Below are 15,932 nucleotides of genomic sequence, written 5' to 3'. Positions count from 1 at the left end.
GACTCGCTTGAGCCCAGGAGTTGGAGGTTGCTGTGAGCTGTGATGCCATGGTACTCTACCCAGGGGGATAGCTTGAGGCTCCGTCTCAAAAAAAAAAAAAAGACTGAATACGACTCGGACGCCTACAGGTATAAGGGTAAGTAGAAGGCCTGGAGATAGAAAAGCACCAAGTTTCAGTTGCTTTTTGGTTAATTTTTTATCTTCTTGGTTCAGAAAGGCAAAAAATATTCACACAGAGATGTACAGATGTTGTTACTTATTTTTCTTTGATGACTGATTAATCTTTGCACCTTGTTGATATATATGTATTAACCGGCTGTTTAGATTCCTCTTGTAAAAAGACTATTCATTTTCTTCCCCCAATTCTGTATCGAGGGGCCTGTCTTTTCCTTATGGATTTGTAAGAACTCTTTGTATATTAGAAGTATTAACCCTTTGTCTGTCTCATAGTTTGCAAATATATTCCCAGTATAGCATTTACATTAAATTAACTTATATTGCTTTTTGGCATATACATGTCTAATTTTTTTTTTTTTTTTTTTTTTGAGACAGAGTCTCACTATGTTGCCCTTGGTAGTGTGCCATGGCATCACAGGTCATAGCAACCTCCAGTTCTCAGGCTTAAGTGATTCTCTTGCCTCAGCCTCCCAAGTAGCTGGGACTATAGGCACCTGTCACAATACCTGGTTATTTTTTTGTTGCAGTTGTCATTGTTGTTTAGCTGGCCCAGGCCAGGTTTGAACCCGCCAGCCTGGGTGTATGTGGCTAGCGCCCTACCCCATACACGGGGTAGGATGAGCTACGGATGCCACCCCATACACATGTCTAATTAAAAAAAATTCAAGGGCGGAACCTGTGGCTCAGTGAGTAGGGCGCCAGCCCTATATACTGAAAGTGATGGGTTCGAACCCGGCCCTGGCCAAACTGCAACAAAAAATAGCCAGGCGTTGTGGCGGGAGCCTATAGTCCCAGCTACTTGGGAGACTGTGGTAAGAGAATCGCTAAGGCCAAGAGCTGGAGGATGCCATGGCACTCTACCAAGGGCGACAAAGTGAGAGACTGTCTCTAAAAAAAAAATTCAAATAAGGCCAGGCACAGTGGCTTACATCTGTAATCCCAGCACTCTGAAAGGCTGAGGCAGGTGGACTGCCTGGGCTCACAGGTTCAAGACCAGCCTGAGCAAGAACAAGACCCCATCTCTAAAAACAGCCAGGCATTGGGGACCTGTAGTCTTAGCTACTTGGGAGGCTTAGGCAAATGACTTGCTTAAGCCTGAGAGTTTGAGGTTGCTGTGAACTGTGATGCCACAGCACTTTACCAGGCAACAAAGACTCTGTCTCAAAAAAAAAAAAAAAATTCAAATGTTGCTCAGGCCATACTTAAAAATGTCTTCTTTTCTTTTCTAAGATTATACAAATACTCATATAGATATTTACAATAAATCCTTGCTCCAACTGCTACCAATCTGTAAAGAGCAAGAGAGTTCAGCATTATTTCTGGCTAGCCAGGTATCCCAATATCACTCACCATCCTATCTTTTCCCCCCCTTTGAAAAGTGAGCAGTAAATCCCTGATTGTCTTAGTCTATTCCTGCACCACCACTGTCTTTCCCAAGGCCTGCACTAACTGTTCTCTCCTATGTCAAGCCAGGTGGCCCCACTGAGAAGGTTCTGAATACTCTAGAGACCCTATCTGCTCCTTCTCTCTATCTGACACATGCCACAATTCTAGGCCTAGAGGGGACATCTGTAGCTGAGATCAGAGGGTGTGGTGATCCCCTGCGGCTTCCCAAGTCCCTGCATGCCCAGCTCGCTCACCCACCCATGGACTGGAAGCCTCCAGATTTCTTCTTCTTCTTATTCTGGGCTCGAACCATTTCCCGGGTGTCTGGCTCTACATCTGAGGTGCATTCTGAGGTGGGGAAGGTGGGCAGGGGTCTGCCAGGTCCCAGCTGCAAGGGGAGAAACACAGAGGCAACATCACTTTAGGCACAATCAAGACCACTATGCATAGGGAGGGGGCCTATCCCATTGCCTGCCCCACCCTCATTCAAGCCTATTATGCTCCCACCAGATCACACAACTTCTCTGCTAACAGGTTCTCTTTTGCCAGGGCTAGGACAAGAAGAAGTTTAGAGTAGGCTCTGCAGACAGACTGCCTTGGCTAGAATCTCAGCTCTGCCATTTACCAGCTGTGAGACCTCAGACAAGGGATTATCTCCCTAAGCCTGTGCTTCCACATCTGGAAAACGAGATGGCAACAGCACAGGCCTCACAGGGCATGATGGAATTAAATGGGTAAGCCTAAAGCTTAAAAAGGTGCCTAGTACATAGCTGTGATATCATCACCACCACCATCATCATCCTGGCTTGTCATTAGAAACCTTTAAAGAGCTAATCAAAACACCTACTAAGTGTGAAGTATTAAACTTTTCCAAGCTGTCCTGCCACCCGCCTCTCTCAGCCAATCTCCTTCCTGATCCATCACCCCAATTCTAGTCTCTCTCTCATCCTTGGCCTCCTTTTCTTTGCTCATCTGGGACCCAGATGTCCTAGCACAGCTAAATCAAACCTGGATGCCTCCTCTGGGGTGTCCTCTCAGTCTACAGAGGTGTCCCTTTCCTCTCAGAAACAGCATTTGTGGAACAGTAATTCACAGGAATGGCTCAAACTTACATGGCACCAAGCCAGGTGCTGCTCTGCACATTCATATAAACTAACCCACTTGATTCTCATAACAACCCTATGATGTGGATATTATCATTATGTCTATTTTAACAGAAAAGGAAACCGAGGCACAGAGAAGTTAAAGTGACCTGCCCAAGGTCACACAGTCAGCAAGGTGTTGACCAGAGATCTGAACACTGGCTTCAGAGTCTATGTTCTTCCCAGTCTGACCCTCTAGGATTGACAATAACCCTCAAGGTCAGAGCCATAGGCTGTCTTGTACTGTCTGTGGGCTAAAAATGTCTTTTACATGGTAAAGGATTATCTAAGAAAGAAGGAAATAAACTGTCAAAGAAAATAATGACCTTACATTGCCCCCACAAAGCCTAAAAGATTTACCATCTGGGCTCAGCACCTGTAGCTCAAGCAGCTAAGGTGTTAGTCACATACACCAGAGTTGGCAGGTTCAAATCTAGCCTGGGCCTGCCAAACAACAATGACAACTACAACCAAAAAATAGCTGGGCATTGTGGTGGGCGCCTGTAGTCCCAGCTATTTGGGAGTCTGAGGCAAGAGAATCACTTAACCCAAGAGTTGGAGGCTGCTGTGAGCTGTGATGCCACAACACTCTACTCAGGGCAACAGTCTGAGGCTCTGTCTCAAAAAAAAAAAAATCACCATCTCGCCCTTTATAGGAAAAGTGCACCAACTCCTGCTTTAGGTACTCAAAATCAAAGTGCCTGAGACATGCAGATGGCCCAGTAAGATTTGCTGAATAAGTAAGATGTATGAAAAGCCTGGCATTTAATCTTTCAACAATCTTTGAGACACATACAATCATTTGTCATTAGAAAGCAGATAAGGAAACTGGGGCAAGAGAGAGTAAGCAATCTCTCCTTGGTCTGAACCACACATAAGCCAAAGAGGAATCTGTAGAAGCCTAATCTGTGTCGGGCCCCTACATGGGCCCAGGACTGTGGGGACCTGTGAGAAGTAATGGACTACAGCTCTTCTGCCCCCTTGGTGCTCACACCAATCCCCTCTCCACGTGCCTTCATGACACTCAGTAGTGGAAATGGCACCAGCCCTGGAACCAGACAGTCCCAGAACCCTGGCTCTCCCGTTCACATGCTGTGAGGTCATATTCAAGTTTCTTCACCCTCTACGCCTCAGTTGCTTCCTCTGTAGAAACAGAGACAGCAACACTTAGGTCCGGGTGAGGATTAAATGATAAGGGTTGTAATCATTATCATGGAGCCTGGCACATAGTAAATAGTCAAGTTTAATTTACTATCACGTAGTTTCCCAGAGGTTTGAAGTCACCAGCTCAAACCATCAGCTCAGATCTCCCCTTAATTCTACCTTCGGAGAAGGTCCTAAACTCTCAAAGTCAGATTTTCTGCACTCGCACTTTTCATTGGACCAAAGGAAACTAGGAACCGCCCCTTGGGCAGGAGGTAGCCAATGAGGGGCGCTCGACCAAAACCCGATAGGAAGGCCCGAAGACCCCAGGCCGCGGAATCGGAAGGCTCCGGCCGGGGACCCTGGGGGCAGCTGGCCCCGACACTCATGCTCAGGCTGGCGGTGCTGACCCCTGGCCTGCAGACTTCTTTCCCACCGTCTGCAATACGCCTTCCCCAGCTGAGGAAACAGGCCTCGGGTCGCTGCCCAGAACTGGGTCTTCGGCCCCAGTGTGTCCCGCGCTCGTACCTTCTGGACCCGGGCGTCATCTTCCGCCTGAATTTCAAACTCGCCGTCCTCCGAGTCGCTGCTGCGGGTCTGTAAGGCCGCGCCCCGGCGCTTTCGGAGCCCCTTCTTCTTCCTCCACTGGGCCATAGCGTCTCGCGACCGAGGACCGGCCGCCGGGCGCGTGCCGGCCGCCATGCGGGCCCCGGCGCTCGGAACCCGGGAGGGGCGGAGTCTGCGGGGACGCACCAACTGCCCTGCGGCGGGGGCGGATGGAGCGCCCAGTCTCTGAGGCCTTGGCTGCGCCTCGCCTGTGTCCGCAGCAGCAGAGGGCTTAATTCTCACACCCACGGCTGGTACGAGAGGTCCCTCGCGGTGGCTTTGGGGAACTCGCGGGCTCCAGGAACGTAGCGCTCTCTCCCTACTCCCAGACACAAATGGACCGGTCCGCGCTGCCGCGCACTGGTTGCTGTTTGCCGGATGCGCGCGCCGAGCACACGTCGCTAGGGCCTGGCTTCCGTGCTGAGCATGCAGTGCGCTGCACCGGGGGGCGGCCTGGACTGCTGCGAGTCCTGGGTCCCCGGGATTCCAGACTGCAAGGTAAATCTCTGATGCACGCCCCCGCACAAACCCGGTGGAAGAGAGGCGCGGGGAGGCGTCGCCGAGGGTTATATCTGACACCCATGAGCCAAGATGCGCAGGTAGGGGAATAATAGCTCAAGAATGCAGGGGCCGCGCGCATTAACCGGGCCACTGATTTAGGAGTTACAGAATGTAGGGTGGTAGTGGGGAGGCGCGCGATCTCCCAATAGCAGAGTAAAGTGCACAAGCTCTGGATTCCTAACAGGTTCCAATTTCACTGTTTTAGCTTTGCAGGTGTGACCCATACATGTGACTTCAGCCTTTGAAGCCTCGGTTTTATGATTCATAAAATGGACAAAATCAATTTACTTCGCAGTGCTGTTAAAAGGATTAAATGAGACAATGTTTATAAAGCTCTTTGCACGAGGTAGGCATGAGATCAATACTGGCTGTTATTGTCCCCACCCCCTATAAATCCCACATGATATACAAGATATAGGGAAATGTCTTGTCTTTCTCTTGCACCATAGTTTGTTTCTGGTTGGTGCCAAATAGGTACCATCTTCTTCACACTCATAGTCATTAAGTAAATATTTGTTTATTTGTTCAGGACACACTGGATGTTGGAAGTGCATTAATTTCCTAAATGTCGGGCTGAGCGCCTGTGGCTCAAGTGGCTAAGGCACCAGCCACATACACTTAAGGTGGCGGGTTCCAATCCAGCCCGGGCCCACCAAACAACAATGATGACTGCAACCAAAAAATAGCCAGGCATTGTAGCAGGTGCCTGTAATCCCAGCTACTTGGAAGGCAGAGGCAGGAGACTCACTTGAGCCCTGGAGTTGGAGGTTGCTGTGAGCTGTAATGCCATGGCACTCTACCCAGGGGGACAGCTTGAGGCTCTGTCTCAAAAAAAAAAAAATTCCTAAATGTCCGCTGAGGTTGACAGCTCCCCTTTGAGGGGGATTGATTGAGGGAGAACAAGACCCTTTTGCCCTTGGAATGTGGACTTGAGAGACTGCCAGTCTTCCTCCACTCACACTGCTGTTGGCTTAGGGGTGTCCCCTGACCCTCTTTCACAGGGAGCCATGGAGGCAGGGCCTGGCAGGCAGAGCATACCTGCTCTCATCTGAGACCACAGGCAGCATGAAGAACCCCATGGAGCTGGCCATCAGTGGGATGCAGACCCTTCACCCTCAACACCGCTGCCGGGGTGGCTGCCGAGTCAAGGCCAGGGCATCGTACGTGGATGAGACTCTGTTTGGCAGCCCTGCAGGCACCCGGGCTGCCCCACCAGATTTTGACCCACCTTGGGTAGAGAAGGCTAATAGAACCAGAGGAGTGGGCACAGGGACATCGAAAGCCTTGGGGGCCAAGGGGAATGGTGAGACCACTGTCTCCAGGGGCAGCACCCCAACCCTCACACCAAGAAAGAAGAACAAATACAGGTAATAGGGTGGGGAGATTGACTTCTGGGCTTGGTGTAGCCACCTGGGTTCCTGTTACTGCCTTGTTCACCTTTGCTGTAATCTGGGGAAGCACCCCAGAGCTGCAGTTTTCATGTGGAAAACAAGACCAGTGGTCCCTACCTAATGGGATTGAGGCTGCTATCCTTGGCTTGCAGATGGCCAGTTTCTCACCATGACCTTGCATGTGACCTTTCTCTATGCATGCGTACAGACCTGGTGTCTCTTCCTCCTATTATAAGGACACTAGTTCTGTTGGATTAGGGCTCTATCCTTATAATCTATTTAGCGTTAATTACCTAAACTTAATGTAGGTAATTAAGGCCAAATATAATCACACTTAGGGTTAGGCTTCATTATATGAATTTGGGGAAGGAGATTCAATTCAGTCCATGACAACTGGCCAACTAAATTTAGGGTCTGTTATGAACCAGGAGGGGACATATATCAATTGAGAGAAAAAGAATGGAAATAGTACCTATTAAAAGATAAAATTCAGGCTTGGCGCCTATAGCTCAACCGGCTAAGGCGCCAGCCACGTACACCTAAGGTGGCGGGTTCGAATCCCCAGCCCAGACCTGCCAAACAACAATGACGGCAGCAACCAAAAAATAGCCGGGTGTTGTGGCGGGCGCCTGTGGTCCCAGCTACTTGGGAGGCGGAGGCAGGAGACTCGCTTGAGCCTAGGAGTTGGAGGTTGCTGTGAGCTGTAATGCCATGGCACTCTACCCAGGGGGACAGCTTGAGGCTCTGTCTCAAAAAAAAAAAAAAAAAAGATAAAATTCGGCCAGGCACAGTGGCTCATACCTGTAATCCTAGCACTCTGGGAGGCCCAGGCAGGTGGACTGCTTGAACTCATGAGTTGGAGACCAGCCTGAACAAAACTGGGACCTTGTTCTCTACTAAAAAAAAATAGAAAAACTGAGGCAAGAGGATTGCTTGTGTCCGAGTTGGAGGTTGCTATGAGCTGTGATGCCATGGCACTCTACCCAGGGCAATAGCTTGAGAATCTATCTCAAAAAAATAAATAAATAATAAAATAAAAGATAAAATTCAACAGAAGTAAAAGCAATAATCAGTTATTATATCAGGTTGAGAGCAGTGTACTTGATGATTTTGTAGACCACAAGGCAGGGTCAGGTTGAGACTAGTAACGCTGACATTTACTCCCATGACGTGGCTAGAAACATTGATAGAAATGTAGGCTGCAGGGCGGTGCTTGTGGCTCAAAGGAGTAGGGCATTGTGCCCCATATACCAGAGGTGGCCAAAAACAGCAAAAAAAAAGAAAAAGAAAAAGAAATGTAGGCTGCATTGGCTCAGTGCCTGTGGCTCAAGTGGCTAAGGCACCAGCCACATACACCTGAGATGATGGGTTCGAATCCACCCTGGCCCACCAAACAACAATGATGGCTGCAACCAAAAAATAGCTGGGCATTGTGGCAGGCACCTGTTTTCCCAGCTACTTAGGAGGCAGAGGCAGGAGAATCACTTAAGCTCAGGAGTTGGAGGTTGCTGTGAGCTGTGATGCCACGGCACTCTACCCAGGGGGACAACTTTGAGTCTCTGTCTCAAAAAAAAAAGAAAACAAATGTAGGCTTCATTAACAGATAAGGGAGGAGGCAGTCAACTCCGTGGTTGACTGCCATAGAAGAAGATAGAACTTTCTTCTAGATCAGCGGTTCTCAACCTGTGGGTCTCAACCCCTTTGTAACAATGAAAACACATCATGGCATTAGGAAGGTTGAGAACCACTGTTCTAGATGCTGATAAGTTGAGGGATGCACAAGAGATAGGGAAGTTACTGAGGAAAAACCTTAACTCCAGAAAGACATCAGCATCAATGACTTGGGGATAGAAACAGTCCTGGCCCAATACCACAAGTATGGGTGGTAAGCTTGTATGTAAGCTGTGAATGTTTGTTGAATTAATAAAAAAATGAAGTGTTGGTGAATGAATCTAATTAAAGATAAGAGCCCTAAGCAGCGCCCATAGCTCAGTGGGTAAGGGTGCTGGCTACATACACTGAGGCTGCAGGTTCAAACCCTGCCCAGGCCAGCTAAAACAGCAATGACAACTGCAACAACAACAAAATAGCCAGGCGTTGTGGTGGCCTCCTGTAGTCCCAGCTACTTGGGAGGCAGAGGCAAGAGAATTGCTTAAGCCCAAGAGTTGGAGGTTGCTGTGAGCTGTAATGCTATGGTGTTCTACCCAGGGTGACAGCTTGAGACTCTCAAAAAAAAGACTCAAAAAAAGGCCTAGAGAAGACTTCTATCTGCTTTAGCAATTGATATTCGATCCTTGAATCTTCTCTAGACCACATTCTTGCTGTGAGGCCTTATCCTACCTATCCTTTATTTTCCTTATCTGTAAAATAGGGTTAATTTGGATATGTAGATATTGTAAGAAATTATGCGATAATGCATGTGACATGTTGAGCTCTAGGCCTGCAAATGAAAAGCCCTCAGTAAATATTTAGAATTTTAAAAAGCTGCTCTGGTGGTGAGGCCAGTTCAGCTTTATACCAGAAGACCAAGCTGCTCACCTGGTACATGCCAGGCACTGTGTTCAGCCATTTCATCTATAGCAGGTGGGGTCATAGGACTGCAGAGAATTCAGCTGACAAGGCCTTTAGGGAAAAGAAAAAGTGGTGGGTAAAAAAAATATATATATATGAAGGCTGTAAAGAGTAAGGTTAGAGGCTCGGCACCTATAGCTCAACCGGCTAAGGCGCCAGCCACGTACACCTAAGGTGGCGGGTTCGAATCCCCAGCCCAGACCTGCCAAACAACAATGACGGCTGCAACCAAAAAATAGCCGGGCGTTGTGGCGGGCGCCTGTGGTCCCACCTTCTTGGGAGGGGGAGGCAGGAGACTCGCTTGAGCCCAAGAGTTGGAGGTTGCTGTGAGCTGTAATGCCTTGGCACTCTACCCAGGGGGACAGCTTGAGGCTCTGTCTCAAAAAAAAGAGTAAGGTTAGAGTAATTAATTGGAACTCTTGGTTGCAAGTGACAGAAAAGTTACTCTGGCTTTCCCAAAAAAAGGGCATTTGGGGCTCATGCAATGGGCTGAAACTGTCATTGGGACTGTCTCCATCTCAGTGCTGCTTTCCCTATATGTCCTTTGATCTCTGGTAAGACGTGGCTTTCAAGCTGCTTTGGGCTCATATCCTGTCAGCTGAGCAAGGAGCAAGGCCAGTTAGCAGAAAAACATCTCTTTCCTAGTAGTTTCTGTTGAAATCTTAAGGCAGACTGATTGGACAACCTTGGGCCATCTGGCCATTCCTAAACCAGTAACTGTGGCCAGGAAAATACTATGTGCGGATTGGCCAGGCCCCGGTTACATCCCAGGGAGTTGGGACAGGTACAAGGGAAAAAGAACAGAGATGGGGCAGTGGTACATGAGAGGCAATCTCACCCAGGGTGCCAGTCCCAGAGGACAAGAACTCTTAGAATCTACAGTAGCGTATGTCTGCTGATGTAGGTATCTGGTTGGGGGAAGGGCAAGGTTATTTAGGCCTTGCTCATCCCCCAGCTCACTGTGTTTCTCTTCTGTACACCAGACTGATCAGCCACACTCCATCTTACTGTGATGAGTCATTGTTTGGCTTCCGATCTGAGAGTGCCAGCCAGGAGGCCCCGTGGATGACCAAGGGGGATGCTGCGAAACTCCATGCCCTCTTCTGGACGCCACCTGCTACCCCCAGGGGAAACCATTCACCCCGCTCCAGGGAGACCCCACTGCGAGCTGTTCACCCTTCTGATCCCTCAAAGGCAGAACCCAGGGTGTTAGTAGATTCCAGGAAGTTGTCTGTGGATGGTTTAGACCCTGCACATCCTCTGAGGCAGGGACGTTCCCATTCTCTCACCCACCTGAATATCCCCAGCACTGGTCACCCAGCCACCAGCGTCCTCCATACAAATGGACCTCAGGATCCCAGGCCTTCCATGTCAGGGGTGACCTTCCGGAGCCCCCTGGTAACTCCCAGGGCTCGCTTGGTCAGTGTTTCAGTGCCAGCTACCCCCCGGCAGGGTGGGGCTACCCAGAAACCAAAGCCACCTTGGAAATGAGGTTCTTTCATCAGGGTTGCCCATGGGGTCACTGAGGGTATAGCCCCTGGCTGGTGTCTTCTGGGGAGACCTGTTATCATCTAGGTAACCCATGCATTGAAGAAGCCCCATGAGGTCAGACAGCAGAGGTGGGTAGTACCTCCTTTTATCCTGACAATCTTTGGTTGCTCCCTTTGGGGGCCTCCCCTTTAGATGCCTCTCTCCAGTCCTTTCTCAGTGCCAACCCAGGGGCCCTCCACCTCTGCCTCATGTTGTCTTGCTACCAATATAGGAAATCGTGAGATTGCCAACCTGGAGGGGCCCTTACCTCTCTTCAAGACAAGCTTTATGCTCAGGATTAGTCTCCAGCTGAGTCTGGAGGCCTCAAGAGTTTTCCCAGGCAGTGTGTGGCATCTGGATGAAGTGTGGGTGAACATTTTTCTCATTTTAATTGTCATGTATTTATTTTCATGTATTAAATATATCAGTAGCTCATCAAAGCCACAAGTGTTCCTAATTCCTTTTTCCATAGGGCAAAGGCCATTGTTAGGCCTGAGTTGATTTAAATAATAAAGTTAAATAATGTAACAGGTAGTGCAAGGGTGTGGCAGAGATCATGGCAGTGGCAACTGGGTGACTGGAGTTTGGGAACATGGGCCTAGAGCAATGCTGGGCTTCTCTTTCCATTCCCATCAATTTTCAGCTAATGCCCCAACTGATGGGTTGGGTGGCTCTTCCTGAACTCAGAATATGGACTGGACTGTAGCTTTTTTGTTTTCTTTTTAAGTTCTGAGAAGGCCAGACAGTGACAAGTGCATCTGGAGAGCAGTTAGGGTGGAGCCCTGGGCTTATGAAAAATAGCAAAACCTTTGCCCAAGTAGCATTGCACCCAGAACACTGGCATCCTGCCCTGGTTGATATGGTGGGGTGGAAGCTGGGCTTCGGACCTCTCCTTGCCCCATCTTCTCCTCAGGTACAAGGGAGTACCAGGATGCCAGAAAGCCCAGTTGGAAGCCACATCACTGGTTTGTTATCTCTGCCTTGGAGAAGGGTAGAGTGGACACTATTGAGGAGGGACCCATGGTGACCAGGACCAGTGACACACATGTAAACACTTGCAGGATCCAATATGCAGTGAGGTAGGCAGCCCAGCTACACTCTCATGCGCACACATGCTTTGTGTTTTAAATATTAGAATGTTTAAACTCCTAAAACACACAAGTTGGTACCACCTCCCAAAATATACACGGTTTTTCTTCAAATAGCCACCTCTCATTGGCCTTCTCTCCCTTCCCCTGTGTTTTAATAGACATGGGAAGGCCAGAAGTAACCCACTTTCCTCCCAGCTATAGTAAAAGCTGGCAATAGCCAGCGTGTGATATTATGGGCTGACACCAGGCTTTGTGGGGTGTCTGGGAGGTAGGTGGGAGCAGTGGGGACTGGCAACCTGCTACCTCTGAACCACCTACAGGGGCATGCAGCTGCTGAGCTTTGGAAGACATGCACGTGGGGGGGTTCTAGATGATGAGATTTTTTCCAGAAAAGACAGAAACCTGGATATGTGATAGCCCCTGATTTTTTAAATATTAGTAACTAATTAAAATCCCTGGGCAACAAGTAAAGCCAGTGTGAGGCTGCTGGCCCCATGACCTTGGAATGATTCCTGAGCGCTCACCATGCTGAAGGCAGGAGGAGCTCCTGGCAAGTTGATAATCCCAGAGCAGGGCAGTGGGCAGCCTACTCCTCAGCTGTGACCTATACCTGCCACCCAGGTGGGTAATGTGTCTGTCACAGCCATGGCTGATTCTGGGCTGGGATGGAGCGGGCTGCATCTGGGGTCTGGTTACCCCGCAGAGGCGGAAGTAAGAAATTGTTATCTGTGGGCTGACATCCTGGCCTCCACACTCCTTGTGGAAACAGGATCTGCCCTGGTGGACACACACACATAGCCAACAGCCTTGGGTAAAGTGAGGTTTACTTGTAGGCTATTCCTTTTAATGTGATTTAAAATGTTTTCAAATTTAAAAAGATAGTTAAAGCCATGAATGGCAGGGTCATCCATTCTGGTGGCTTTCTGGACTGATCCCTGGGAGGATGAGGGCACAGTGAGTGCTGGGGTGAAGAGCAGGGCTCCAGGGGGAGGCTCATTTCTTGCCCTTCCCCTTGCCCTTCCCCTTCCCCTTGTCCTTGTCCTTCCCCTTGTCCTTGTCCTTCCCCTTCTCCTTGTCCTTCCCCTTCTCCTTGTCCTTCCCCTTCTCCTTGTCCTTCCCCTTCTCCTTGTCCTTCCCCTTCTCCTTGTCCTTGTCCTTGTCCTTGCCCTTGCCCTTGCCCCTCCTCTTTTTCTTGGATCTGAGCAGGGAGCGCACCAGGTAGCCCTTCCACACGGCCTGGATGAGAGTGGCAGCACGCACCATGCGCACCATCTCCTGCTCGGCCTCCATCCGTTTCTTGGAGTTGATCTCCCGCTCCTCCTGGATCTGCGCAAACTCTTCCACCAGCACATCGTGCCTCTGCTTCAGCTCTTCCAGCTGCACCTTCTCCTCCTTGTGGATGAGGTCCAGCTCCTCAAACTCCTCCTGGGGGAGGGGTGGGGCTGGGTTGCCAGGCAGAGTGCCCTCCACCCCTCCCAAATGCTCCAGCAATGTGCCGGGAGATAAACCTTTCCACATAGTAACACCCTGACGAGATCAGAGAGGGGACAGGGTCTATCTTGGCTCTGGGTACACCCCAGTGAAATAACTCCATGGACATGAAAAGCACATGGGCTTGTGAGTAGGGCAGTTTTAAACCCCGTTTCCACCACACCTCAAGGGACCTCAGCTTTCAGATCTTCCTTTTCCCTCATCTGAAATAGGAGAATTCCAAGCCTACGGGCTGTTTCTAGGATTGAATGACTTCATGGACACAATATACTGGACTTGGTGCCAGGCACCCAGTAGGGGCACAAGAAATGGAAGCTTCTGCCATGGAAACAGTTTCATAAAGATACCAAGGGTAGAAAGAATTTTCTCAGGTCCCACACTGAGTCCCAGAGTTCTTCCTTATGTCTAACTGCCGGCTCTCCTGCTATAATTTATACCTATTTTTTCTCCCTCCTCTAACATTTAACAAGCATCTACCATAAGCAGAGCACTTCCAGAGGACACAGAACGGTGTGGACAGAGTCTCTGCCAGCAAGGAACCCCTGGCCCTTTAAAAGAGCCAGAGAATCGGCTCGGCGCCTATAGCTCAACCGGCTAAGGCGCCAGCCACATACACCTAAGGTGGCGGGTTCGAATCCCCAGCCCGGACCCGCCAAACAACAATGACGGCTGCAACCAAAAAATAGCCGGGCGTTGTGGCGGGCGCCTGTGGTCCCAGCTACTTGGGAGGCAGAGGCAGGAGACTCGCTTGAGCCCAGGAGTTGGAGGTTGCTGTGAGCTGTGATGCCACGGCACTCTGCCCAGGGGGACAGCTTGAGGCTCTGTCTCCAAAAAAAAAAAAAAAAAAAAAAAAAAAGAGCCAGAGAATCGAGAGTGCCAGCCTGCAAATCTCCCCTCCCTGCGCCATTCAGGTCACAGAGTAAGGCCCCGACTTGCTGCTCTCTGAAAAGCATACCAGGCATTGGATCAATTAGGCTGAGGTCACCTCTAGTACTTCCTGGGCCTCCCTGGCCCCCAGGTCAGGACCACAGGCCACCAGTGTTATCCCAGAGGTGAATGACATCTTTGGGGGTATCCCCATGTGCAGCTGTCAATCCCTGAGCGCTTTTTTTTTGTCCAGGGCTGGGTTTGAACCCACCACTTCCAGCATATGGAGCCAGTGCCCTACTCCTTTGAGCCACAGGCACCGCCCTTCCCTGAGCGCTTTTTTTCCAGGCTAGACCCTGTACTGGACATAGACAAGAACACCTCACTGACTCCCCACCATGGTTGTAAGATGAATATTCCTATTTGTGTTGCTAGATGCAGAAATGGTCTGGGAAAGGTCATAGAGCTGGAGGTCATGGAGCTGTTAAGTGACTAGAGTGGAATCTTCAAATGATAATGGGGACTGTCCTTTCTTCATTGCTGTATCCCAGGCCCTGGTGTGTCCCAGGAACTCAGTAAAAACTGGCTGAGTGACCTGAGTGCAGGGTTGGCAGGAGGTATGTGGGTTGTTGGTGACAGGCCTGTGGGGTACAGGCAGGAGTTGAGTGTGGGATGTGGACAAAACATGTTAGGCTGAGTGTCAGGCACTTGTTTTAGTGGCTCACAGCTGTGCCTCCTTCCTTCCCCACCTCTTGCCCTCTGCTCCTGGCTGGACAAATCCTGGATGCAAAGGGAAGGGTTGGAAGGACCCTGCCACAGGCAGCTCTGGGGCCTCTCTGGGAAGGCTCAGAAGTTCCAATCCGTTGGATCATCCTTGGGCTTCTCCCATTCCTCCCACTCCCCCCAGGATCTTGGGAAAATCACTTGAGACAGACTTACTCAGTGATACGTACCTGCTTTTCACTCATCTCTATATCATATTTCTGGATCCAGTTCTCAATTTCTGTCTCCACTTTGTATTTCTTCTAAAAAGATCCAATTAGGAAAAAAAAAAAGATCCAATTAGGCATTGTTGGATGAAATGATATTAACAATAAATAGCACTGAGCATTTTACACCAGCAGGCCCAGGGTGGTGCTTTTTATGCTTTGCTTATTGAAGCCACACAAGGAGGCTCTTTTCCCCATTTCACAGGGAAACTGAGGCTCAGACATGCTAATTCACTTTCCCAAGGTGACACAGATAATGGGTGGGTTCCAGCACATTCCAGGCAGAGTGAGCAGCAGATGCAAAAGCCCTGAGGTAGGAGTAAGTTTGTGGTGTTTGAAGGACAGAAATTGAACTAGTGTGGCTGGTAAAGAATGGCCCGAGGAGGGTGGTTTCTGAAAAAGTCACAGTGGGAGGCTGTGTCACAGAGGGAGTGTCAGCAAGAGAAGGCTTTGGATTCTATGAACCTAAAAGGAGACAACCCATGATCTAATTTAGCTTTTTTTTGAGACAGAGTCTCAAGTTGTCGCCCTGGGTAGAGTGCCATGAATTCACAGCTCACACCTGGGTAGAGTGCTTTGAAATCACAGCTCACAGCAACCTCCAACTCTTGGACTTAAACGATTCTCTTGCTTCAGCTTCCCAAGAAACTGGGACTACAGGTGCCCACCATGATGCCTGGCTATTTGTTGTTGTTGTTCTTGTTGTCATTGTTCTTTGACAGACCCAGGCTGGATTCAAACCCACCAGCTCCAGTATATGTGGCTGGCGCCCTACTCACTGAGCCACAGGTGCCAAGCCTAATTTAGTTTTTAAAAAATCAGTTCCATTGGCTCAGTGCCTGTGGCTCAAGTGGCTAAGGCGCCACCTATGTACACCCAGGGTGGGAGGTTCGAATCCAGCCTGGGCCCACCAAACAACAATGATGGCTGCACCCAAAAATTAGCCGGGCATTGTGGCGGGCGCCTGTGGTCCCAGCTACTTGGGAG

At 49.6% G+C, this 15,932-nt stretch overlaps 3 protein-coding genes across 4 annotated transcripts in view; 1 reads left to right on the top strand and 2 right to left on the bottom strand.

The window, feature by feature from the left end:
• Positions 1-4,572, bottom strand: part of DDX54 (DEAD-box helicase 54) — a 25,405-nt gene extending 20,833 nt beyond the window's left edge. The window contains exons 1-2 of the mRNA XM_003789961.3: positions 4,377-4,572; positions 1,822-1,951 (exon numbers count right to left, since the gene is read on the bottom strand). Of these exons, the coding sequence (XP_003790009.2) occupies positions 1,822-1,951; positions 4,377-4,550 (304 nt within the window). The 5' untranslated portion in view covers positions 4,551-4,572. The remainder of the gene's footprint in view (positions 1-1,821; positions 1,952-4,376) is intronic.
• Positions 4,573-4,875: 303 nt separating this feature from the next.
• On the top strand, positions 4,876-11,013 carry RITA1 (RBPJ interacting and tubulin associated 1). Of its 2 annotated transcripts, XM_023513305.1 has the most exons (4): positions 4,876-5,053; positions 5,221-5,361; positions 6,017-6,382; positions 9,961-11,013. In XM_023513305.1, exons 3-4 carry the CDS (start codon positions 6,081-6,083, stop codon positions 10,466-10,468), a joined length of 810 nt encoding a protein of 269 aa, XP_023369073.1. In that variant the 5' UTR covers positions 4,876-5,053; positions 5,221-5,361; positions 6,017-6,080; the 3' UTR covers positions 10,469-11,013. The 2 variants fall into 2 exon arrangements, with proteins under 2 accessions (XP_023369073.1, XP_003790008.1); XM_003789960.3 differs by lacking the exons at positions 4,876-5,053; positions 5,221-5,361 and having other exon boundaries at positions 6,006-6,382.
• Positions 11,014-12,699: 1,686 nt separating this feature from the next.
• Positions 12,700-15,932, bottom strand: part of IQCD (IQ motif containing D) — a gene marked incomplete at its 3' end in the record, with an annotated part of 12,350 nt that continues 9,117 nt past the window's right edge. The window contains exons 3-4 of the mRNA XM_003790004.3: positions 14,910-14,981; positions 12,700-13,023 (exon numbers count right to left, since the gene is read on the bottom strand). Coding sequence (XP_003790052.3) covers positions 12,700-13,023; positions 14,910-14,981 — 396 coding nt within the window. The remainder of the gene's footprint in view (positions 13,024-14,909; positions 14,982-15,932) is intronic.

Source organism: Otolemur garnettii, unplaced genomic scaffold (assembly GCF_000181295.1).
Source record: "Otolemur garnettii isolate 467f Iridium unplaced genomic scaffold, OtoGar3 scaffold00038, whole genome shotgun sequence".
In the NCBI taxonomy this organism is placed as follows: Eukaryota; Metazoa; Chordata; class Mammalia; order Primates; family Galagidae; genus Otolemur; species Otolemur garnettii.
The sequence above is the reverse complement of the archived record's forward strand: the minus strand, read 5'-3'. Positions and strand labels throughout refer to the sequence as shown.